This window comes from Amia ocellicauda, chromosome 6 (assembly GCF_036373705.1).
Source record: "Amia ocellicauda isolate fAmiCal2 chromosome 6, fAmiCal2.hap1, whole genome shotgun sequence".
Classification (NCBI taxonomy): domain Eukaryota; kingdom Metazoa; phylum Chordata; class Actinopteri; order Amiiformes; family Amiidae; genus Amia; species Amia ocellicauda.
In genome coordinates this window covers 1,631,320-1,657,500 of record NC_089855.1, presented here as the reverse complement: position 1 = coordinate 1,657,500, position 26,181 = coordinate 1,631,320, and the positions used below count along the sequence as shown (strand labels likewise).

General features: G+C 46.1%; 1 protein-coding gene across 1 annotated transcript in view; it reads left to right on the top strand.

Moving 5' to 3' along the window:
• The first annotated feature begins 9,419 nt into the window (after positions 1-9,419).
• The window catches only part of LOC136751681 (signal-regulatory protein beta-2-like), a 31,912-nt gene continuing 15,150 nt past the window's right edge, over positions 9,420-26,181 (top strand). The window contains exons 1-7 of the mRNA XM_066707473.1: positions 9,420-9,492; positions 12,869-12,955; positions 14,090-14,464; positions 14,762-15,088; positions 22,181-22,215; positions 22,649-22,682; positions 24,421-24,545. Of these exons, the coding sequence (XP_066563570.1) occupies positions 9,420-9,492; positions 12,869-12,955; positions 14,090-14,464; positions 14,762-15,088; positions 22,181-22,215; positions 22,649-22,682; positions 24,421-24,545 (1,056 nt within the window). The remainder of the gene's footprint in view (positions 9,493-12,868; positions 12,956-14,089; positions 14,465-14,761; positions 15,089-22,180; positions 22,216-22,648; positions 22,683-24,420; positions 24,546-26,181) is intronic.

Here is a 26,181-nt window from a genome sequence, read left to right as displayed (position 1 = left end):
TGTGAGTGTAGGTGCTGGGTGTGAGTGTGGGTTCTGGGTGTGAGTGTAAGTGTAGGTGCTGGGTGTGAGTATGAGTGTAGGTGCTGGGTGTGAGTGTAGGTGCTGGGTGTGGGTGTGAGTGTAGGTGCTGTGTGTGAGTGTAGGTGCTGGTTGTGAGTGTGAGTGTGAGTGTAGGTGCTGGGTGTGAGTGTCAGTGTAGGTGCTGGGTGTGGGTGTGAGTGTGAGTGTAGGTGCTGGGTGTGAGTGCTGGGTGTGAGTGTAGGTGCTGGGTGTGAGTGTGAGTGTAGGTGCTGGGTGTGGGTGTGGGTGTGAGTGTAGGTGCTGGGTGTGAGTGTGAGTGTAGGTGCTGGGTGTGGGTGTGAGTGTAGGTGCTGGGTGTGGGTGTGAGTGTAGGTGCTGGGTGTGAGTGTAGGTGCTGGGTGTGGGTGTGGGTGTAGGTGCTGGGTGTGAGTGTGAGTGTAGGTGCTGGGTGTGAGTGTAGGTGCTGGGTGTGAGTGTATGTACTGGGTATGAGTGTGAATGTAGGTGCTGGGTGTGGGTGTGGGTGTGAGTGTGAGTGTAGGTGCTGGGTGTGGGTGTGAGTGTGAGTGTTGGTGCTGGGTGTGAGTGTAGGTGCTGGGTGTGGGTGTGAATGTAGGTGCTGGGTGTGGGTGCTGGGTGTAAGTGTGAGTGTAGGTGCTGGGTGCTGGGTGTAGGTGCTGGGTGTGGGTGTGAGTGTGAGTGTGGGTGTGGGTGCTGGGTGTGGGTGCTGGGTGTGGGTGTGAGTGTGAGTGTAGGTGCTGGGTGCTGGGTGTGGGTGTGAGTGTGAGTGTAGGTGCTGGGTGCTGGGTGTGGGTGCTGGGTGTGGGTGTGGGTGTTGGGTGTGAGTGTGAGTGTAGGTGCTGGGTGTGAGTGTGAGTGTAGGTGCTGGGTGTGGGTGTGAGTGTGAGTGTAGGTGCTGGGTGTGGGTGCTGGGTGTGGGTGTGGGTGTTGGGTGTAAGTGTGAGTGTAGGTGCTGGGTGTGAGTGTAGGTGCTGGGTGCTGGGTGTGGGTGCTGGTTGTGGGTGTGAGTGTAGGTGCTGGGTGTGGGTGTGGGTGTGGGTGTGAGTGTAGGTGCTGGATGTGAGTGTGGGTGTGGGTGCTGGATGTGGGGGTGTGGGTGTGTGTGTGTGTGTGTGGGGCAGAGTGCTGGGTGTGGGGGTGTGAGTGTGAGTGTGGGGGTGAGTGTGGGGGTGAGTGCTGGGTGTGGGGGTGTGGGTGTGAGTGTGGGTATATGTGAGTGTGGGTGCTGGGTGTGGGGGTGTGAGTGTGAGTGTGGCTGTGGGTGTGAGTGCTGGGCGCTGGGCGCTGGGTGTGAGTGTGGGTGTGGGTGTGAGTGTGGGTGTGGGTGTGGGTGTGGGAGCGGGTTTGGGTGTGGGTGTGGGTGTGGGTGCTGGGTAATGGTTGTGGGTGTGGGAGCGGGTTTGGGTGTGAGTGTGAGTGTAGGTGCTGGGTGTGAGTGTGGGTTCTGGGTGTGAGTGTAAGTGTAGGTGCTGGGTGTGAGTGTAGGTGATGGGTGTGAGTATGAGTGTAGGTGCTGGGTGTGGGTGTGAGTGTAGGTGCTGGGTGTGAGTGTGAGTGTAGGTGCTGGGTGTGAGTGTAGGTGCTGGGTGTGGGTGTGGGTGTAGGTGCTGGGTGTGAGTGTGAGTGTAGGTGCTGGGTGTGAGTGTAGGTGCTGGGTGTGAGTGTATGTACTGGGTGTGAGTGTGAATGTAGGTGCTGGGTGTGGGTGTGGGTGTGAGTGTGAGTGTAGGTGCTGGGTGTGAGTGTAGGTGCTGGGTGTGAGTGTGAGTGTAGGTGCTGGGTGTGGGTGTGGGTGCTGCGTGTGGGTGTGGGTGCTGGGTGTGAGTGTGAGTGTAGGTGCTGGGTGCTGGGTGTGGGTGCTGGGTGTGGGTGTGAGTGTGAGTGTGGGTGTGGGTGTGGGTGCTGGGTGCTGGGTGTGGGTGCTGGGTGTGGGTGTGAGTGTAGGTGCTGGGTGCTGGGTGTGGGTGTGAGTGTGAGTGTAGGTGCTGGGTGCTGGGTGTGGGTGTGGGTGTGGGTGTTGGGTGTGAGTGTGAGTGTAGGTGCTGGGTGTGAGTGTAGGTGCTGGGTGTGGGTGTGGGTGTGGGTGTGAGTGTAGGTGCTGGATGTGAGTGTGGGTGTGGGTGCTGGATGTAAGGGTGTGAGTGTGGGTGTGTGTGTGTGTGTGTGGGGCAGAGTGCTGGGTGTGGGGGTGTGAGTGTGAGTGTGGGGGTGAGTGTGTGAGTGTGGGGGTGAGTGCTGGGTGTGGGGGTGTGAGTATGAGTGTAGGTGCTGGGTGTGAGTGTAGGTGCTGGGTGTGGGTGTGAGTGTGAGTGTAGGTGCTGGGTGTGGGTGTGAGTGTCAGTGTAGGTGCTGGGTGTGAGTGTGAGTGTAGGTGCTGGGTGTGAGTGTGAGTGTAGGTGCTGGGTGTGAGTGTAGGTGCTGGGTGTGTGTGTGGGTGTGAGTGTAGGTGCTGGGTGTGGGTGTGAATGTAGGTGCTTGGTGTGAGTGTAGGTGCTGGGTGTGGGTGTGAGTGTGAGTGTAGGTGCTGGGTGTGAGTGTAGGTGCTGGGTGTGGGTGTGGGTGTAGGTGCTGGGTGTGAGTGTAGGTGCTGGGTGTGAGTGTATGTACTGGGTGTGAGTGTGAATGTAGGTGCTGGGTGTGAGTGTAGGTGCTGGGTGTGGGTGTGAGTGTGAGTGTAGGTGCTGGGTGTGAGTGTAGGTGCTGGGTGTGGGTGTGGGTGTAGGTGCTGGGTGTGAGTGCTGGGTGTGAGTGTGAGTGTAGGTGCTGGGTGTGAGTGTGAGTGTAGGTGCTGGGTGTGAGTGTAGGTGCTGGGTGTGTGTGTGGGTGTGAGTGTAGGTGCTGGGTGTGAGTGTGAGTGTAGGTGCTGGGTGTGGGTGTGAATATAGGTGCTTGGTGTGAGTGTAGGTGCTGGGTGTGGGTGTGAGTGTGAGTGTAGGTGCTGGGTGTGAGTGTAGGTGCTGGGTGTGGGTGTGAGTGTAGGTGCTGGGTGTGGGTGTGAGTGTAGGTGCTGGGTGTGAGTGTACGTACTGGGTGTGAGTGTGAATGTAGGTGCTGGGTGTGGGTGTGGATGTGAGTGTGAGTGTAGGTGCTGGGTGTGAGTGTGAGTGTAGGTGCTGGGTGTGGGTGTGAGTGTGAGTGTTGGTGCTGGGTGTGAGTGTAGGTGCTGGGTGTGGGTGTGAGTGTAGGTGCTGGGTGTGGGTGCTGGGTGTGAGTGTGAGTGTAGGTGCTTGGTGTGAGTGTAGGTGCTGGGTGTGAGTGTAGGTGCTGGGTGTGGGTGTGAGTGTGAGTGTAGGTGCTGGGTGTGAGTGTAGGTGCTGGGTGTGGGTGTGGGTGTAGGTGCTGGGTGTGAGTGTGAGTGTAGGTGCTGGGTGTGAGTGTAGGTGCTGGGTGTGAGTGTATGTACTGGGTGTGAGTGTGAATGTAGGTGCTGGGTGTGAGTGTAGGTGCTGGGTGTGGGTGTGAGTGTGAGTGTAGGTGCTGGGTGTGGGTGTGAGTGTGAGTGTAGGTGGTGGGTGCTGGGTGTGGGTGTGGGTGTGGGTGTGGGTGTTGGGTGTGAGTGTGAGTGTGAGTGTAGGTGCTGGGTGTGAGTGTAGGTGCTGGGTGTGGGTGTAGGTGCTGGGTGTGAGTGTAGGTGCTGGGTGTGTGTGTGGGTGTGAGTGTGAGTGTAGGTGCTGGGTGTGGGTGTGAGTGTGAGTGTAGGTGCTGGGTGTGGGTGTGAGTGTGAGTGTAGGTGGTGGGTGCTGGGTGTGGGTGTGGGTGTGGGTGTTGGGTGTGAGTGTGAGTGTAGGTGCTGGGTGTGAGTGTAGGTGCTGGGTGCTGGGTGTGAGTGTGAGTGTAGGTGCTGGGTGTGAGTGTAGGTGCTGGGTGTGGGTGTGGGTGTAGGTGCTGGGTGTGAGTGTGAGTGTAGGTGCTGGGTGTGAGTGTAGGTGCTGGGTGTGAGTGTATGTACTGGGTGTGAGTGTGAATGTAGGTGCTGGGTGTGAGTGTAGGTGCTGGGTGTGGGTGTGAGTGTGAGTGTAGGTGCTGGGTGTGGGTGTGAGTGTGAGTGTAGGTGGTGGGTGCTGGGTGTGGGTGTGGGTGTGGGTGTTGGGTGTGAGTGTGAGTGTGAGTGTAGGTGCTGGGTGTGAGTGTAGGTGCTGGGTGTGGGTGTAGGTGCTGGGTGTGAGTGTAGGTGCTGGGTGTGGGTGCTGGGTGTGAGTGTGAGTGTAGGTGCTGGGTGTGGGTGTAGGTGCTGGGTGTGAGTGTGAGTGTAGGTGCTGGGTGTGGGTGTGAGTGTGAGTGTAGGTGCTGGGTGTGGGTGTGAGTGTGAGTGTAGGTGGTGGGTGCTGGGTGTGGGTGCTGGGTGTGGGTGTGAGTGTGAGTGTAGGTGGTGGGTGCTGGGTGTGGGTGCTGGGTGTGGGTGTGGGTGTGGGTGTTGGGTGTGAGTGTGAGTGTAGGTGCTGGGTGTGAGTGTAGGTGCTGGGTGCTGGGTGTGGGTGCTGGTTGTGGGTGTGAGTGTAGGTGCTGGGTGTGGGTGTGGGTGTGAGTGTGGGTGTGAGTGTAGGTTCTGGGTGCTCTGCTGGTTTAGTCTGATTTTGTTTCCTGTGTGAATGTCTTTTTAATCTGAGTCAGTGAGCCTCTGTCCACAGGCACATATTTACTGATGTAAGGAAATCACTCATTATTTAATACAAAATACAAATAAATGATATGAAACACTGTCCAGTTTTGTTTCTTCTAGTTAAATTGTTGTCGGACCGGACAGCACAGTTCACACGTCACTCCAGTCCAGCACTGTGACCCACACAGCAGGGAGCAGACAGGCCCGGCCTGTCTCTGTTCATTGCTGTCCTGGACTGGGCAGGGCTGGGCTAAACCATACTATACTATAATTAATATTTCTATTAAGCAAAGTTGCCTTCAGTCGCATGAGGTCTTACATTATTAAATCAAATATGAAGTGTATTAAATTCCAGTTGAGCAAACGATCTGATCAGGTACTTGAGGGACAACCTGGAAGACTGTGACATCCTGATGGGTTGGGATTGGACGCTCCTGAACCAATCAGACAGACTGGTTTGGACAATGCTTCTGTCTGTTTGCCTCTGTCTTGTGATTTCTGTTCCAGCTGAACTTGAAGTTAATTTCATTTTTTTTTTATGTGAAAATATTTTAAATAAAATACGTGGATTGAGAATGAAACAGCAGATTTGCTTCCAATATTGCTGAATGTATAGTGTTTGCAGCATATTAAAAGTTTAGTTTTTAAATATACAATACATTCATATAGTTTTACTAAACTATGTTTAACAGGGAAATAAATATAGAGAACATGCTTTTTTTCTGATGTATACTGTCTCTTTTTTATTTAAAAAATACAGTGCTTTCAGAATAAAAGAAAGGCATTTTGGTCTACAGTGACCATTTGAAAATTCCCATGTAAATACATGTAATCACAAAATAGACATTTTGATATACTTTACTGTAATACATTCAGCAAGAAAATATCTGTTTCTGATTATTCCTGTTTATTAATTTACATGTACTTCAGGAGGAACATTTTTGAAGCTTCTTGCCCCAGAACACAATGTACTTGTTTTTCTGAAAAGCAAGATATTAATGGAGATATTAATAACTAGCAAAAGACAATGAATGTATATAGAGTAAGGTAATTCTTTTTAGGATGATCCTTTACTTGAACATATTTCTGCAATTAAAAAAAAAATTAAACAGTTAATCGGAAGTCAGGAGTCGTAGAACGGATTGTATGACAATATAAGTGACAATCTTTATATTGTAACAATTTATAATAAGATGCTTAATGTTTTATTCATGATTTATAAATATGTAATATATGATTAATATATACTTTATAAAGCATTAATCATAGCAGTTATAGAAATGCTTGCAATGTTCACAAGGTCAAATGGACAGTTTCAAATAATTTATGAACAGGTCATAAAGCAAACTTCACTACTGCTTTGACACATCCCTAATACATTATTGTACATTTTTAGATGATATATGATTTATAAGAGGGACAGTTTGTAGCTACCAGTTTGACTTTCCATGTATTTCTATAACAAATGTTATAACAAATGTATAATGTATCAATGCTTTATAAAGTACATATTAATAATCTATTAAACATAATACAAAATAAGCTGCAAACTGCAAAAATGTGTCTCGCAAATCTTCTGAACTTGGGAGGAACTCGACTTTTTTCTAGAATTGCTGCTGATAATGAACACAATCTAAAAATATATATTGTTATGATTGTTTAAAGGAGATGACATTGGCACAATAGGGCCAGCACTTGTTTCTGAGTCCTGGCAGTCCAGGGTCCATCCCAACCTGCCGGTTAGACTGTACGGCTTCACACAAGCAGAGTCCTCCAGCGTGTTCTGGGTGGGGGATGGCTCTGGAGACGCCCTGTTAGGAATCGTGTACATGGACCGACACAGTCCCACAGGGAGGCTCTCCAGTGCCCAGACAGAGCGCTCCGACAGGCAGTGTGCATACAGAGCCCCCGGGGACAGCAAAGCAGCCCTGGCCCCCATGGTGCAGGTCTGTGGAGAGCTGCTGCTGCTGGGGAATGAGTTACAGAGCAACACAGGTGAGCCAAAACTATTCACTGCTCTTTTAGCATGCAGAATATTACCTGATTAAATCAATGTATCTCTCTATCTGTCATATATTCCCCCCCACTATCTCCCGAATTCTAAACAGCATCCCAAACATTCCATTATTCACCACCATGTTCCAGCAACCCCAGTCTCTCATTGGTCCAGCACTTACAGCCACTGACAACTGCCTTCCTCTGACCCTAATATGTATGTATATATCACTTTGTTGCACTCATATGCTGTGAAGTTTTGTTTTGCCTGGTGTTAAATTTCTGAGCATTCACTCCCAGTGTTTGCCTCTTTGTGTACCAGTCCTATGTTTTCCTTACTGACTACTGATTCTTGGATTCTCCAGGCCTGTTTGTCTAATCGCTTGACCCCCCAGCCTGTTTCCTGACTACAAACTCTGTCTCAGCCTGATTGTTTCTGTTTACTGGCTTGGACTTCTTGCCCCTTCTGACTCTCCCCTGTGCCCCGCACGTGGGTCCACCCCTCTGGCGTCCCCAGAGTTGTATTTCTGTTGTGTGGGTTCATGCACAGCCTCCCATAAAGAGCTGCAGATTATGGTGCAGTGCTGTGGGTGTCCTGTGTCTCCCAGGTGTGCTTCTCACAGATGTGGTCTCTCAGCCCCAGCTCTCAGTGACTGCGCAGCTCAGAGACTCGGTCACTCTGCACTGCTCCGTCTTCAAGACCCATCCAATGACACTGGCTTGGCTGAAGCAGGATGTCGGCCAGATGCCCAGATACATAGCGACGCTGTCTAAGTACTCACAGGAGATGGAGCTCCAGGATGAGTTTAAAGACGGTCGCTTCACAGTGCAGAACACGAGCGAAAGCTTCGACCTCCAGATTTCGCACATTCACTCTTCAGACGTGGCCGTGTATTACTGTGCAGCCTTCATGTACCGACGGGTGGCTTGTGGGAATGGGACTCTGCTGTTACTGAAAGGTAAGACCATTGAGCAATGCTGCAACAGCCTCTGTTGGGTAGAGAATACGTGTTTCTAACTCTGTACATGTTTGGACAGGTTGCAGTGCAGGTCCATTTATTCTGTATAATTAAGATTTCAATCTCACGATAATAATCATCATCCAGGTTTTCAACCATGAATCTGAGGCAAAACTAAATTCATAAAGATGAAAAGTCTAAAATCCAGCTAAATAGAGTGTTACAGATTGTAGAAATGTGTAAAAATTACCAACCCATACTTTACTGATTCAGTCTCAGGGTCCGTCAGCAGGAGAGTGGAGCAGCAGCCGGCGTCTGTCCCCGTCCAGCCAGGAGACAGTGTGACTCTGCAGTGTACAATACACACTGAGACCTGTGCAGGAGAGCACAGTGTTCATTGGTTCAGGCATGGCTCAGGAGAAGCCCTTCCAGGACTCATTTACTCCCATGGGAACAGGAGTGATCCGTGTGAGAGCAGCTCTGAGCCTGGGCTTCCTGCACAGGGCTGTGTCTATGAGCTCCCCAAGAGGAACCTCCGCTCCTCTGACGCTGGGACTTACTACTGTGCTGTGGCCACATGTGGGCAGATCCTGTTTGGCAACGGGACATGGCTGGAGTATGCAGGTAGGCTGCTTTAAATATTCTAGCTCCACTGCAATTTTTTAAGCTACTTTATGAAACATTTAAATTCCAAATGTTTGAGGTTTTTCAAAAAAAAGTATCACTTTTCTTCTTTGTTTTCTTGTACAGCCACAGACATCCGAGTCTGTGCTGAGCTGAGAAATCCTTATTCAATCCACAGTTGCAACTTGTATAACAATATAGCAGTTACAGTTTTTGTGAATTATATTTTATGATATCTTATAATGTACATACGTTAATACACATATACTATATAAATTCATGAGATCAACTTTCATCTGACGAATCTCAGATGTTCTAAATGAAGGAGAACAGTTTTATCAGCTTCATTTTCTGACAAACCCTTATTAATGCTGTCTGCTGCAGCTGTAGTAAAATATATGGAAGCAAAGTGAAATCATGGTAAAGGTACAGAAGTACAGGATAGCAAACCATGATACTCACTACAGAAAACCCTGGCAAAGTAGATGCATGGTACAGTACAGCCAGAGGAAAACTGCCTAGTTACCATGCAGATTTACCATGGTATAAGAGAAGACACAGATGGACAGTTTCTTATTAGAATAACTAAGTGTAATTAGTGTAACTAAGCATAAAGAATCAATGAGAAAACAATAGAAATAAAGCAGGTCATATAATGATTTGTTTTCTTAAACACGAGTCTGATTGAAACTTTGCGCTGGAGCAGCAGGATCCTGGTTGGCCGGCGCTGGTGTTGTGGCTGTGTGGGCGCTGGCCGGGCTGGGCTTGGTGTCTCTCGCGCTCCTTGCTGTCCTGGCCTTCAGGGTGTGGTCTCGGCACAGGGCTGCCCGGCGTGCAGGCGAGCTCGTTGTCTCAGCCATCGTAGCTGTTGAGCAGACGAACATGGGAACCTGTGTGATGATCTGTTACAACTTTCTAATGGCTTCCTGTTTGCTAGTTTAAAATGTACCTGAAGAGGGCAGGGTAGAAAAACTATTACACAGAATTGGCCTTACTGCCTGCCTCTCTCTCTCTCTCTCTCTCTCTCTCTCTCTAGATCTTTGTCAGATAGCAGAAGATTTCTCCCTCCCCACATCTGCCGAGATCACAAGCAGTCAGGTAACACTGTACAATGTCACTGACCACGTCAAAGCCCGTGTGTTTGTGTACACTATTTGGCCACCGTGTGTCACACACTTGCACAGCTGTTGAAACACAGGATGAAGAGTCTGAGCTGGTCTTTGTTTTCTCTGCTGCAGGACGCTGAGGTGACCTACACGACCGTTGAGCTCGGTCAGAGAGGAAGGAAGCACAAGCAGAGGAGGAGAGAGCGAGAGCAGGTGGATGGGGTGGTCTACACTGACGTCAGATATCACCACAGAAAATGAAAGCCGTCCCTCAGCGCTGCAGACACTTTCGATGTCTCTGTGTGTCAAGAAAGGAACTCCTTCAGACATGCAGAACCTAAGAATAATTTAAAACAAGCCCCCCTCCTCTACTAATGGGATTATTGTACCCCTAGATGGCCTGAAATCCTGGTATAAATATCAGCCTTTTGAGTATCTGTCTTCATTTGACCCCTGTGGTGCTTGACCTGTTATGAACTGTTATTCTAATTGGGCTCAATGATGGTCCATCTCTAATATATTTATTTTATAAAGCAGTGTGATTGGTGCACCACTGCCACGCCCTACAGATGAGCTCTGGGCAGCCTGGCTCTTTTACCGCCTTGCTGAGAGTGTTGGGCCGAGCTCAGAGCCCTGTGAAGGCTCTGTGAGGTCGAGTCTGAGGTTCCATGACCATTACATCCAGCAAATCTTAATCCTAACCTGAAACCTTACCTTAATACTAAAAGTAATAATAAAGTCCCTTTATCCATTGAGATCTTTCTGCTTCCACTAACTTGAGTGGACCCACTTTATCCACCAGGGGGATCTGAACAAATGACCACAGGAACAGACTTGTCTTTATCTGTCATGGCACATTTTAGACATTTGACTTTGTCATTCTCTAGATTTGAATAAAAAATATATTTAAAAAAGTGTGTTTTTCCTGTCCTCCTTATTTCTGTTTTGCTGCTGTCTGTAAAAATCCATTCACAAGAATAGTGCTTTTCCAGCAGATATATGTCATGAAAACAGGGCACTGCTCAGGTAGTGCAGAACACGGGCATACGGAGCTCAGTGAGACGGTTGGCCGGCACTCTGATGCTGATTCAAAATAGCATGACTTTACTGTAAGAGGCACAGATCATTGGCAGGAAACAGAGGGATCTTATAATCCCTTGCCAATGGACATCTGTCCACTCCACTGGACACTCGGGCAAGCCAGCTGAGGAGATGCTTAAGTCGCCACAGTTAAGTGTTTTTCTCTCCTGTTTCCTAGTTTAGTTAAGAGTTACATTGATTGTTTATGTGGTTACTTGTTTAGCTACGTGTTATATATCTTGCACCTGTTTTGTAGTAAGAGCATCAACTGTTTGTTAGGTAATTTAACAACTTAGCACACTCGACACACACTTTCTGTAAAACAGAAGCGTTACATTGCAGGCTGTGATTATTTAGCATTTATTTAGCATTACTACGAGCTATTGTTCATTGTAACTGCGTGTGTCTGGCAATGTCTTTGTCTGTATTCAGATATTAAACGGCCAGTAATTGTGCTATTAGCAGTCCTGCGTGGGAGGCAGTTGCGCAGTCTTAATTAGTTACAGGTGTCGTATTTAACAGCCCCCTGGACCCCTGCGGCAGCAGTCAGTACCAGCAGCCTCCAGTGTCCCCCTTCCGAAGGGCCCCGTCTCCAAAGGGCGGGGACTCTAGCTGCGGGGACTCTAGGAAGGAAAAGACTGCGAGGAGACGCCGCACAGCAACAACAGGGAACCATGATGATCTCTTTGATTCCTGTCCTGCTCTCTCAGTCTTCTCGGTGTGCAGCTGCACACCATTGCTTCCCTAATCCCTCCAACCTCATCTCTCTGCCTCTCCCCTCCTCCTCCCTCCCTACTACTCCACTCTCTGGAGGCCTGTGGAACTGCCACTCAGCTTCCAACAAGGCCGACTTCATCTCCGCCTTCACCTCCCACCAGTCTCTGGATTTCCTCGCTCTCACCGAGACATGGATCTCCCCAGACAACTCTACCACCCCTGCTGCCTTATCCTCTCTCTTTGTCCTGTCCCACTCCCCTCATCTTACCGGGCGGGGAGGAGGAACAGGGCTCCTGCTCTCCCCTTCTCTGTCCCCCTCTCTCTCTCCTCTATCTCGACCTACAGCTTTGAATTCCATGCAGTGGAAATCACCTCTCCCTCTCACCTCTTCCTTCTAGTTCTCTACTGTCCCCCTGGTCCACTCGCCTCCTTCCTGGATGAACTCGACTTTCTTCTCTCCTCCCTCCCCTCACTGTCCTCACCTACCATCCTCCTGGGAGACTTCAACATCCACCTCTCCAACCCATCCCACTGTACCGGATTTCTTCCTCTCCTTCACTCCTTCAACTTCTCTCTCTCCCCATCTCCCCCCACTCACAGGGCCGGCTGCCAGCTAGACCTCATCTTCTCTAGAGGCTGCTCCCCTTCAACACTCTCCGTGACACCCATGGACATCTTGGACCACCACTTCATTTCCTTCTTCCTTTCCCTCCCCTCCCTCCCGACTCCACCCACTCCCTCTGTCACCTTCCGCCGTAATCTCCGCTCTGTCTCCCCCTCCACCCTTGCCTCCACTGCCCTCACTCTCTTACCTTCCATTGACTGTTTTTCCCATCTATCTGTCAACTGTGCTACCTCCTCTTAGTTCTCCTCCCTCACCTCCTCCCTTGACTCTCTCTGTCCTCTCACGTCTCGTCCTGCCCGTCCTTTCCCTCCTCAGCCTTGGCTCTCTGCTGTTCTCCGCGCAACCCGAACTAGTCTGCGTGCCGCCGAACAGAAGTGGAAAAGGACCAAACTCCCAGCTGCCCTCGAACTCTACCGCTCTCTACTGTCCACATTCTCGTCCTCTCTCACCTCAGTCAAGAAGTCTTACTTCCAATCACTCTTTGAATCCACTGTCAACAACCCCTGCAAACTCTTCTCCACTTTCTCCTCCCTCCTTGCCCCCACTCCCCCTCCTCCTCCCTCATTTCTCACTGCTGATGATTTCGCCTCCTTCTTCTCCTCTAAGATTGCAGACATCCGCAGGCTCTTCAACAGTCCCCCCTCCTCTCCCATCACACCCAAACCTCCCACCTACCAAGCTTCCTTTTCTTAATTCTCAGCTCTCTCAGACTCTGATGTTTCCGCTCTCCTCCGTCACAAACCTACAATGTGTGCACTGGACCTTCTCCCTTCTCACCTCCTCCAAGTGACCGCTCCTGATCTCCTCCCTCCTCAACTCCTCCCTCCTCTCTGGCTGTTTCCCCTCTGCATTTAAACAAGCTGCTGTCATCGCACTGCTCAAGAAACCAACCCTTGGCGCCCTGTCTCCCTACTCCCCTTCCTCTCAAAGACCCTTGAGCGTGCTGTCCACCGTCAGCTCTCTGGCTTTCTGTCCCAACACTCACGCCTTGATCCTCTGCAATCCGGCTTCCGCACAGCTCACTCCACTGAGACGGCTCTCCTGGCAGTCACTGACTTCCTCAGCTGTGCTCGGGCGGCCTCCCTCTCCTCAGTCCTCATCCTCCTTGACCTCTCCGCAGCATTTGACACCGTTGATCACTCCATCCTCCTCTTCACCTCCACCTCAGAGATCTTCACTCCTGATGCTGAGACACTACACAGCACTGGTGATAAAGACATTTCATTTAAGGAAGCTAAGATCAAACCTTAATCATAATAATTAATTAATTTAACAAAACAGATTCTGTCCTATAAACCAGACATGCATAGCTAAACATACACTTACTCATTCGGAAATGTTTACAGAGTTTACAGAATGACACAGAGCTCTCGCAGTGGAAAATGTGTCCTTCCTTTAAACTTCACCACACCCCCTGGGTCAGTCACTCTAGTTCACTTCACACAGCCCCCATACCAAATTGACTCTGAGGTCTCTAGGGAAGAAGGCTGTGTTGCAGGTGTAATGGTGTCCCGGTTGCTGCAGCCTGGACTCCCTCTGACAGCCTCGCTCGGGGACTCTGTGTCTCTGCGGTAAAATAACAAACATATAATCATTATTTTATAAAGAATCGTGTTAATTATGATCCGTCAATGTGTATTTGTACTTTAATATTGATACATTTCGTAACTTAGGAGGAACTCTGTAGGCTTCCATACAGAGAAAACAGTCCGAGGTTGTGTCTGATTAGTGGAGATTAATAATCACTGTGACATTATGTTTTGATCTCAGTCTTTGCTTCATTTGGTGGTCTTTCCTAATAATTGTGTTAAAAGTCTGCTTAAGACCCTGACTTATGTTTCTTACCAGAACTGCATTTTGTGGACTGAATGATCACGGTTTCCGTCAGATCTCAGAGATCAGTGACAGCACTGACCCCTCCCTTCATTTCCAAACAAGCGATTGCATTTGACTTGATGAAATGAAGCTCTTTGTCAGCACCTCACATCACAGAGAAGCTCAGAAACATTTGTCTTGAACAGCTTGAAGAGAAAAATCTTCCTTGTACGAGAGCAATGTCTACAACAGCCTGGTTCTGCAGTTTACTTGTGTTTCTTTTAACCTGACGTAAGTACATCGATTATGTATCATACCACACTTGTTACACAGTCTATAAGTATCTTTACATCTTTATTTCAGGTTAAATGCTGTTATTTTTACTCTGTTGAAAGTAAAGGCTGGTGGAGTAAATTATATATTTTGCAAGACACGTATTAATCAGGCTGCACTGAACAGGGTCGCAGTGAGAAAGGCTGGTTCAGACAGCGAGTGTCTCATGGGGTGTTTCGTGTGCTTGCTCCAGTCGCAGCTGCAGACGTGGTCTCTCAGCCCCAGTCCTCCGTGACTGTGCCGATCGGCCGCTCCGTAACTCTGCTCTGCTCGATTCGCCACACGCGTACGATGACACTGGCTTGGCTGAAGCAGGACGTCGGCCAGATGCCCAGATCCATAGCGACGCTGTCTAAGTACTCACAGGAGATGGAGCTCCAGGATGAGTTTAAAGACGGTCGCTTCACAGTGCAGAACACGAGCAAAAGCTTCGACCTCCAGATTTCGCACATTCGCTCTTCAGACGTGGCCGTGTATTACTGTGCAGCCTTCATGTACCGAGGGGTGGCTTGTGGGAATGGGACTCTGCTGTTACTGAAAGGTAAGACCATTGAGCAATGCTGCAACGGCCTCTGTTGAGTAGAGAATACGTGTTTCTAACTCTGTACATGTTTGGACAGGTTGCAGTGCAGGTCCATTTATTCTGTATAATTAAGATTTCAATCTCACGATAATAACCATCATCCAGGTTTCAACAATGAATCTGAAGCAAAACTAAATAAAGATGAAAAGTCTAATATCCAGCTAAATAGTGTTTTACAGATTGTAGAAATATTCAGCTCAAATTTATATAATAGTACTTTTTAATACATTTTTATAAACCCATACTTTACTGATTCAGTCTCAGGGTCCGTCAGCAGGAGAGTGGAGCAGCAGCCGGCGTCTGTCCCCGTCCAGCCAGGAGACAGTGTGACTCTGCAGTGTACAATACACACTGAGACCTGTGCAGGAGAGCACAGTGTTCATTGGTTCAGGCATGGCTCAGGAGAAGCCCTTCCAGGACTCATTTACACCCATGGGAACAGGAGTGATCCGTGTGAGAGCAGCTCTGAGCCTGGGCTTCCTGCACAGGGCTGTGTCTATGAGCTCCCCAAGAGGAACCTCCGCTCCTCTGACGCTGGGACTTACTACTGTGCTGTGGCCACATGTGGGCAGATCCTGTTTGGCAACGGGACACGGCTGGAGTTTGCAGGTTGGCTACTTTAAATATTGGGATTCATTTTTGTACGTCTGTTTATTTTGGTTTGAGCACTGTTAACACTCGCACCACCATAGCTGCTTTTTGTGCAGCTTTTGCAATTCAAATGTAAATATCTCTGCATATATGAACTTCTCCCGCATATCCGTTCTCATGTGTTACAAAATATAGGAATTAAATACCTATATGGCTTTTCAGCCATAAAACTTGTAACATATTAGTACATTTTAAATACTGTCTTCTTCAATCTCCAGACCAGCAATTATGTGGTAGGCTATGTTGGATATAATACAGCTGACAATCTGGGCTTCAATAAAATCAGTAATTGTGAAAGAATTATAACATGTGCATTTCTACACATCATATATTAATATATTATTAGTGATGTTATTAGCAGATGTCACAAAATATACACAATTGAAGAATCACAGGTGATAAAGCTCTTGGCTGTTGTTAGCATTTATGTGCTGCTGATGGCACTACAATTCAGTATCTATACAGGACTGAGAAGATGCCCCTCACCCTTCAGCCAGCGCTGGCCACGGGCACACAGAATAAAGACACTGCCAGGCTGCAAAATGCAGCACAATCTGCCCTGTTGATGTCCGCACACAGTGTGGAAAGGCAGACTGTGGCAAATGCACTGTAGTGTTGAAAAGCGTGTTTTCTGCATTGATATACGCAGCTGTAACAGACCATTTCAAAGCGCTTCACGTTGCATAATGTTATATTTTATTTTTATACTAATTTTAAAACAGTTTAATCTTTTATAATAATATACGTCTGCTAAGATATGTGCATATCTTACACCAGTTTACACAGCTTATTGCTTAAAGTATATTTTGTACTGTATTTTCATGTTTCTGTATATGCACTTGAAAAATACTAAAATGTTAATTATAAATGCAATGTTTCTGCTCTGAAAATGTTATGTGTGATGTTTATATGTAAAACTATTACGTTTTATCCAAGTCTTTGTGTTTAAGTTTTAGAACATTAAAACATAAGAAAATAAGAAAGCGCACAATCGAGAGGAGCCCATTCGCCCCATCGTGCTCGTTAGGTGTCCATTGTACAAAATGTTCACATGCTGCCTAATATATCCCACCCACTGACACTATCGAGATTATCAGTGTTATTCACTTCACCTGTCAGTAGTCATAATGTTATGGCTGATCGGTGTGTATATATATGAAACCCCACTTCTCCACACGGTACTTTTAATAGGTGCCACACCGTACTAGGGGAGAGATATGGGACCTGGTCCTTTTAGATGTTTTGGCTGGTGAAAGCCGTTGAGATAGTGGCATTAAAGGAATCAACACAATTGCATAGAGAAAAAGGGATAATTAGGGTGCGAAAAAAAACATAGCGCGGTGCCTCCACTAGCATGGGTTAACGATACAACTGGGCACAGTTAATTACCATACTAGAAAAATGTGGACCAGAAACAATAACGTGGTAAGCAGTGTAAATTATTATAACCCCCAACCTCTAATTTTCACTTAAAATAAACAACAATAATTATGGCAAAACAAATATTACATTTATTTACTAAAGTTGAATTTGAGAAGGAAATGGTTAGAATTGTGTATTTTGCAGACAATTTGCAAACAACCAGACTTTTCTTTCCCCTTCTTTACCCTTTTTTCAATTTTACATGCACACGATATAGAAAATAACAAAATACATTCTTTCACAAACACAAATCTTTTTTCAGATATATGTGGTACCACCTTTTAAGAGCTCGATACTAAACTAGGGATCCCAACTCAAAATAATAATAATAAAGTACAAGTCCTGGTTGCGTTTTTCAAAAATAAAGAAAATGTGTCTTTTGAAAAAATAACCGTTCAAGCGAAAGTATAACAAGTCCAGAAAGTAATGATCCCTTTTTTTCTAGGTTTTGTTTTGAAATCAAACGTCTTTTAATCAGAAATGCAGCCCCTCGATTTTACATGTGAACTGTGAGGAGGAAAATGTTTCTTCGCTTCAGTGAAAACTATATTTACAGTCCCGATCTATTTACACAGTTCAAGTACCAAAATGAAATCTTAATCTTTCTTCAAAATGAACGGAAGTTGTGTAACTCTGGTTTGCAGGTGAATGACTCTCCCTGGTCCTCTCCGTCTCCGCTTCTGGAGACTTTGCTCTGCTTTCGTGGTCTTTCCTTCTCTCCAGGTCAGGCCAGGTCAAACGCTGGGCTCCCGGGCAGAGATTCTCCAGGCCGCTGATTTGATGTTTCTCTTTTCCTCCAGCTCGTCCTCCCGGTTGTTTTCTCGCTGCTCACTCGCTCTCCTCTCTCTCTTTCGACCGGCCGGCTCCCCCACTGACTTCCCGCAGACTCTCGTCACTCCCTTTCACCCTCGAAAACACTGTCCACCCCCCCACTGTGCTCCCCACAATGTCGTTGTGCTCACTCTTTTCTGTCCCCTCCACCAACAAAACAAACTGGCGGGTTCTGGACTAATAACACAAATACCTTTACTTTTAGGTAGCTATTTTACATGGCTTTAGATGTTGAATAGCTGGCGCTGTTAACCCCTTAATTTAATAAAGAACGAACAAACCCCATTGTCTTCCTGTATTAAAGAATTACATAAACCCCTGAGCCTGGCTTGACCAGGGGGTTACATATATATAATATATATTTATTTACAGTTAGATCCAAACATATTGTCATCATTTTTGCTTTGTATGCCACCACAATGGATTTGAAAGGAAACAAATAATATGTGCTTTAAGTGTAGACTTTCATCTTTAAATTGAGGGCAGTTACATCCCAATTGGCTGAATAGTGTAGGAATTACACCCATTTTTATATGTGGTCCCCCCAATTTTAGGGGCTCAAAAGTATTTGGACAAACTAACATAATCATGAATTAAATGGTGAGATTCAATACTTGTTTGCAAATCCTTTGCAGTCAATGACTGCATGAAGTCTGAACCCATAGACATCACCAGATGCCGGGTTTCTTCCCTGGTGATGCTCTGCCAGGCCTGCACTGCAGTGTCTTTAGTTCCTGCTTGTTCTTGGGGTGTTTTGCCTTCAGTTGTGCCTGAGAAATCAAAACAAACCAATCAGAGAGATAGCAAAAACATTTGGTGTGGCCAAATCAACTATTTGGTGCATTCTTAAAAAGTAAGAACGCACTGATGAGGAAAAATTATTTCCCTGGTGAAGAAAAAACCCTTCACAACAGTTGGCCAGATCAAGAACACCCTCCAGGAGGTAGGCGTATCTGTGTCAAAGTCAACAATCAAGAGAAGACGTCACCAGAGTAAATACAGAGGGTTTACCACAAGATGTAAACCATTGGTAAGACCCCAAAACAGGAAGACCTGATTAGAGTTTGCCAAAAAACATCTAAAGAACCCTGTACAGTTCTGGAACAACATCCTATGGACAGATGAGACAGAGATCATCTTATACCAGAATGATGGGAAGAGAAGAGTATGGAGAGGGGAAGGAACTGCTCATGATCCGAAGCAGACCAGCTCATCTATGGAGCATGTTATGGCATGAGCATGTATGACTGCCAAGGGAACTGGTTCCCTTGTATTTTTTGATGATGTGACTGCTGACAAAAGCAGCAGGATGAATTCTGAAGTGTTTAGGGCTTATTATCTGCTAAGATTCAGCCAAATGCTTCAAAACTCATCGCACGGCGCTTCACAGTGCAGATGGACAATGACCCGACGCATACTGTGAAAGCAACCCAAGACTTTTTAAGGTGAAGAAGTGGAATGTTCTGCAATGGCCAAGTCAATCACCTGACCTGAATCCAATTGAGCAGCATTTCACTTGCTGAAGGCAAAACTGAAGGCAACACGCCCCAAGAACAAGCAGGAACTAAAGACACTGCAGTGCAGGCCTGGCAGAGCATCACCAGGGAAGAAACCCAGCATCTGGTGATGTCTATGGGTTTAGATTTCAGACAGTCATTTACTGCACAGGATTTTCAACCAAGTATTGAAACTCACCATTTAATTCATGATTATGTTAGTTTGTCAAATCCGTTGTGGTGGCGTACAGAGCCAAAATGATGACAATTGTGTCACTGTCCAAATATTTATGGTCCTAACTATTTTATTTTTTTGGTCGCATGACACTTGTTTCTCACATATTAAGCTTCTTGACCACGTATGACACTTTGTATTCCTGTGTGGCAATTCGTGCTCATGTATATACAATACCATTCAAAAGTTTGAGGCCACTTCAAAATTTCCTTGTTTTCCATGAAAACATACATGAAATGAGTTTGAATAGGAAATATAGTAACATTTATAGGAAATATAGTCATTGACAAAGTTAGAAATAATGATATTTTATTGAAATAATAATTGTGCCCTTCAAACTTTGCTTTCGTCAAAGAATCCTCCATTTGCTGCAACTACAGCCTTGCAGACCTTTGGCATTCTAGTTGTTGTAAGAGAATTTTGAATGCTTGGTTTTTAAGTCAATCTAAATAAATAGTTGAACTGAAAACTCATAGGTCAATTGGTTTCTCTTTTAAGATTCTTTTTAGAGGGAAGATGTGGTCAAGACACAGATGTGCAATAATCATTTATTTTGACAAAAATAGGAAACTAATATCATTAAATTATATTACTGAAAATAAGTAATATTAAGCTTCTGCTGGATTACAGAAAGAAACAGATAATACCCATTTTCTTCTTTCTTCTCACAGAACACCTTAGTTCAGTCTGGTCATGTAGGCAGCGGCGTGTCTCTCTCTCTCTCCCTCCAGCCCTCTCTTGTTGTGTCTCGTTGCAGAATGAAGAAGTTAAGAGAACTAAAATTCTCTTTGTTTTCTCTTTTATAAGGTTTCCTTCCAACCAATAGCATTTTGCCACCACCATGACTTGGGTGCCTTATGCTAAAGTAATTTAGAAGTGGGGGTCATTTCGAATTTGGCTAGGAGCCAATCAGAGGACAGGTCCCTTTTGGTCTTCTGGACATACAGATAAAGTTACCAGGGCTACCAGGGCTACCAGATAAAAGGGAGGAAGTCTGTTTCCTCTACCAAACCAGATGATATAGAATTTCCCATAGAAAAATATATTCTAACAGATAATATCTTACATTGTCAATCTGTTGAGGTAATCTGAAGAGATTTCACCCCATGCTTCCTGAAGCACCTCCCACAAGTTGGATTGGCTTTATGGGCACTTCTTACGTACCATATGGTCAAGCTGCTCCCACAACAGCTCAATAGGGTTGAGATCCAGTGACTGTGCTGGCCACTCCATTATAGACAGAATACCAACTAACTGCTTCTTGCCAAAATAGTTCTTGCATAGTTAGGAGCTGTGCTTTGGGTCATTGTCCTGTTGTAGGAGGAAATTGGCTCCAATCAAGTGCCGTCCACAGTGCGCATGGCGTTGCAAAATGGAGTGACAGCCTTCCTTCTTCAAGATCCCTTTTACCCTGTACAGATCTCCCACTTTACCACCACCAAAGCACCCCCAGACCATCACATTGCCTCCACCATGCTTGACAGATATCGTCAAGCACTCCTCCAGCATCTCTTCATTTGGTCTGCGTCTCTTCTTTGTGAGCCGAACACCTCAGACTTAGAGTTGTCTGTCCATAACACTTTTTCCAGTGTCCACTGTTCTTTTTCCCATCTTAATCTTTTCTTTTTATTGGCCAGACTGAGATATGGCTTTTTCTTTGCTACTCTGCCTAGAAGGCCAGCATCCCGGAATCACCTCTTCACTGTTGACTTTGCGGGTACTATTTAATGAAGCTGCCAGTTGAGGACCTGTGAGGTGTCGGTTTCTCAAACTAGACACTCTAATGTATTTGTCCTCTTGAGCAGTGGGAGGCCCCAGTGCACAACTGAGCTTTCTATTCTGGTCAGAGACAGTTAGCGCTGTTCTGTGAAGGGAGTAGTACACAGTGTTGTAAGAGATCTTCAGTTTCTTGGCAAATTGCTCACATGGAATAGCCTTCATTTCTCAGAACAAGAGTAGACTGATGAGTTTCAGAAGAAGGTTATTTGTTTCTGGACATTTTGCGTCTGTAATCGAACCCACAATTGCTGATGCTACAGATACACAACTAGTCTAATTAAGGCCGGTTTTATTGCTTCTTTAATCAGCACAACAGTTTTCAGCTGGGCTAACATAATTGCAACAGGGTTTTCTAATGAGCAATTAGCCTTTAAAATGATAAACTTGGATTAGCAAACACAACATGCCATTGGAATACAGGACTGATGACTACTGATAATGGGCCTCTGTATGCATATGTAGATAGTCCATTACAAATCAGCTGTTTCCAGCTACAATAGTCATTTACAACATTAACAATGCCTACACTGTATTTCTGATCAATTTGATGTTAAGAGTGACCCCAAACTTTTGAACGGTAGTGTATGTGTGTGTGTCTTTAATTTTCGTGTGTATACATTTTGTACAATGCCTTTTCATCTGCTGATGAGGCTTTCTAAATATCCATTGTTAATTGAATCTTTGTCCTGATGCAAGTCACCTGCTCTTCAGACAAGGTGCAGCATTACAGCAGCCTGGAAAAGGTATTTAGCAACATCAAAGCAGCTCATGAGAACCACTAATTAATTAATCTGAGATGTTCTAAACAAAGGAAAACATGATTATCAGCTTCATTTTCTGACAAACCTTAATATTAATGCTGTCTGCTGCAGCTGTAGTAAAATAAAGGGAAGCAAAGTGAAATCATGGTAAAGGTAGAGAAGTATAGGACAGTAAACCATGATACTCACTATAGAAAACCCTGGCAAAGACATGCATGGTACTGTACAGCCAGAGGAAAACTGCCTATTTACTATGCAGATTTACCATGGTGTAAGAGAAGACACAGATGGACAGTTTCTAACAAGAATAATGAAGTGTAATTTAATTTTGAAATAAAACATCTATGAGAAAACAATAGAAATAAAGCAAGTCATATAATGATTTGTTTTCCTAAACACGAGTCTGATTGAAACTTTGCGCTGGAACAGCAGGATCCTGGTTGGCCGGCGCTGGTGTTGTGGCTGTGTGGGCGCTGGCCGGGCTGGGCTTGGTGTCTCTCGCGCTCCTTGCTGTCCTGGCCTTCAGGGTGTGGTCTCGGCACAGGGCTACCTGGCGTGCAGGTGAGCTCGTTGTTTCAGCCATCATAGCTGTTGAGCAGACGAACATGGGAACCTGTGTGATGATCTGTTACAACTTTCTAATGGCTTCCTGTTTGCTAGTTTAAAATGTACCTGAAGAGGGCAGGGTAGAAAAACTATTACACAGAATTAGACCTCTGTCCAGAGCCTTACTGCCACTATCTCTCTCTCTCTCTCTATCTCTCTCTCTCTCTCTCTCTCTCTGTTGATCTTTAGATCTCTCTAAAGCAGACAATTTCTCCGTCCCTGCATCTGCTGAGACCACAAGCAGTCAGGTAACACTGTACAATGTCACTGACCACGTCAAAGCCCGTGTGTTTGTGTGCACTATTTGGCCACCGTGTGTCACACACTTGCACAGCTGTTGAAACACAGGATGAAGAGTCTGAGCTGGTCTTTGTTTTCTCTGCTGCAGGACGCTGAGGTGACCTACACGACCGTGGAGCTCGGTCAGAGAGGAAGGAAGCACAAGCAGAGGAGGAGAGAACAAGAGCAGGTGGATGGGGTGGTCTACACTGACGTCAGATGTCACCACAGAAAATGACAGCCGTCCCTCAGCGCTGCAGACATTTTTGATGTCTCTGTGGGTCAAGAAAGGAACTCCTTCTGACATGCAGAACCTAAGAATAATTTAAAACAAGCCCCCCTCCTCTACTAATGGGATTATTGCACCCCTAGATGGCCTGAAATCCTGGTATAAATATCAGCCTTCTGAGTATCTGCCTTCATTTGACCCCTGTGGTGCTTGACCTGTTATGAACTGTTATTCTAATTGGGCTCAATGATGGTCCATCTCTAATCTATTTATTTTATAAAGCAGTGTGATTGGTGCACCACTGCCACGCCCTACAGATGAGCTCTGGGCAGCCTGGCTCTTTTACCGCCTTGCTGAGAGTGTTGGGCCGAGCTCAGAGCCCTGTGAAGGCTCTGTGAGGTCGAGTCTGAGGTTCCATGACCATTACATCCAGCAAATCTTAATCCTAACCTGAAACCTTACCTTAATACTAAAAGTAATAATAAAGTCCCTTTATCCATTGAGTTCTTTCTGTTTCTTGTTTCTGTAACTTGAGTGGACACACTTTATCCACCAGGGGGATCTGAACAAATGACCACAGGAACAGACTTGTCTTTATCTGTCACGGCACATTTTAGACATTTGACTTTGTCATTCTCTAGATTTGAATAAAAAATATATTTAAAAAAGTGTGTTTTTCCTGGCCCCCTTATTTCTGTTTTGCTGCTGTCTGTAAAAATCCAATCACAAGAATAGTGCTTTTCCAGCAGATATATGTAATGAAAACAGGGCACTGCTCTGGTAGTGCAGAACACGGGCATACGGAGCTCAGTGAGACGGTTGGCTGGCACTCTGCTGCTGATTCAAAATAGCATGACTTTACTGTAAGAGGCACAGATCATTGGCAGGAAACAGAGGGACCTTATAATCCCTTGCCAATGGACATCTGTAGTGACAGAGTCGAAACAGGGACATGCCTGACTGAGGATCGGCTTCTGCAGGACGAAGTGTCCCAGTAACACGTGGCCCGTGTCCACTTCACTCACCGTGTCCACTCTTCACTCCTAATGCTGAGACACTACACAGCACTGGTGATAAAGACATTTCATTTAAGGAAGCTTAGATCAAACCTTAATCATAATAATTACATAATTTAACAAAACAGATTCTGTCCTATAAACCAGACATGCATAGCTACACATACACTTACTCATTCGAAAATGTTTACAGAGTTTACAGAATGACACAGAGCTCTCGCAGTGGAAAATGTCTTCTCTTAGAAAATGTGTCCTTCCTTTAAACTTCACCACACCCCCTGGGTCAGTCACTCTAGTACACTTCACACAGCCCCCATACCAAACAGCTGCGCTCATTGACTCTGAGGTCTCTAGGGAAGAAGGCTGTCTTCAGACACAAGCTCTGCCACAGCAATGAACCACCGCACTCTTCTGCTGTTTTCAGCATCATGTAAGTTCGCATTCAGTGAGTTACCATCTGGTTTTTCTCAACAGGGAAACCCTGAGAACAGCGTGTCTATTTATTTTCTTGCAGTCGTCACAATGCGGGAGTGGTGTCCTCTAGACATGTAGTAAACTGCAGCAGAGAAGCTTGTGTGCAGGCGTGTCTCTGGGTGCTGCGGCACTGTGACCGGGTCCTGCGCTGCTGTGTTGCAGGTTTGATGGTGTCCTGGCTCCTGCAGCCTGCACTCTCTGTGACGGCCTCGCTCGGGGACTCAGTCTCTCTGCAGTGCAGCACGGCCGGGGGGAGCTCTCGGACCTTTGTGTGGCTCAGACAGGAGGTAGGCAAGGCTCCGGAGATCCTGTGCAATCTTTATGGTGCCACCGCCTCTGTGAATCAGGAGACAAGAAACAGACATGGATGCAATTCTACTCTGCAAATTCCCAGTGCTGGACCATCGGATATGGGGAATTATCTGTGTGCAGAACTGACTGCCTCTGACACCATTCAGTTCAAGAACAGCATTTTCTTGAGCATTAAAGGTAGAGTTCCACACAAGCTGATTGAAATAAATTGGTTGTCCAATCTGGCTTCATAATGTCTGTCTCATAGACAGATCAAATAATGTATTACATTAAGAATATGATTTATAATACCTATTATAAAGAGAAATTAATGCATGTTCACAATTTATGTTCTGAGAGATAACAATATCTTACTAGAGTTGAACTCTGTTCCTTGGTCAGATTTTGCAGGAGTGATGAACGAGTCACAGGTTTCTGAGCCTCCCCAGCCCACCGGTCATCCCAGCCCTCCTTGCACAGTGTTCAGAATCGCCCATACGGAGCGCTCCAGTGGGTACTGGGTGAGCAACGGCCCAGGACAGCCCCTGACAGGACTTGTGTACACAGACCGACGCAGGACTGCTGCGGCTCTCCCCAGCTCTCAGACTGGACAGTGTGCGTACAGCCTCCACAAGCACACGTCCCCGCTCCTGCTCTCCGAGTCCCAGCTGTGTTCAGTGTGGACCTGCGGAGAGCTGCTCTTCACAAATAAAATCAAGGGCGACTTACAGCCCTGCGCCTCTCAGTGTAACATGTTCATAAAATACACAATCCTATATCCCAAAGCAATGTCATTGATGATGTGATAGAGCTGGAAAAGCAACTTTAACATCAACAAAGTTGAACATGATTATAGCTGCTAAGTTTTTATAAGACGGTTAATATTAAATTAATGGAGTGTTTGCTAAAAATAGCATTTTTAAGATTTATTAAATGCACTGTGTCCAGCTGCTGACAGCTAGTAGCAAAGCATATAATAAAAGTCTGATAGTACTGATCTGGAACATGTTTAAATATAAATGGGAAGTTATTCAGTACTGCTGAAAGATCAAAGTAAAAATGTTTTAGAAAAGATTTATTAAAATAAAGGAATAACACGTCAAATAATATAATGAATATATGAATGTATTTAGAAATGTCCACCCGTCAGACTGAGTGTAGAACAGATAGATAGTAAGTTTGAATCCTCTGCTGCCGTCTGACAGAATTAACACTGGCTGAACTCAATCTGCAAACCACACTGCACTCAATAACAAAGTTACTGCTTGAATATCACAAAGACACATATTACATTGTTATTATTGTTATTGTTCTCTATTCACTCTTCACATTTTACTGCGTAAACACTTTAGGTTAGGCTACACTAACAGTATTTTATCAACATATAATAACCAAGCTATTATCTTACCAAATATATATATATATATATATATAGATAGATCTCTCACTTCCCTCTGATAATGCTGCCCCCATGTGAGGCTGTGAGCTGCAGTGTGGCTCTGTGATGTCATTATTCATGGCACAGGCCCATTAAACGCTGCACTGCGCTGTGTCCTGCCCCTCCCTGTGAGCAGAGGCTGCTGATTGGTGTGCTGGAGCAGGAGGGCTGCAGGGCTCCACCCCCATCTCACT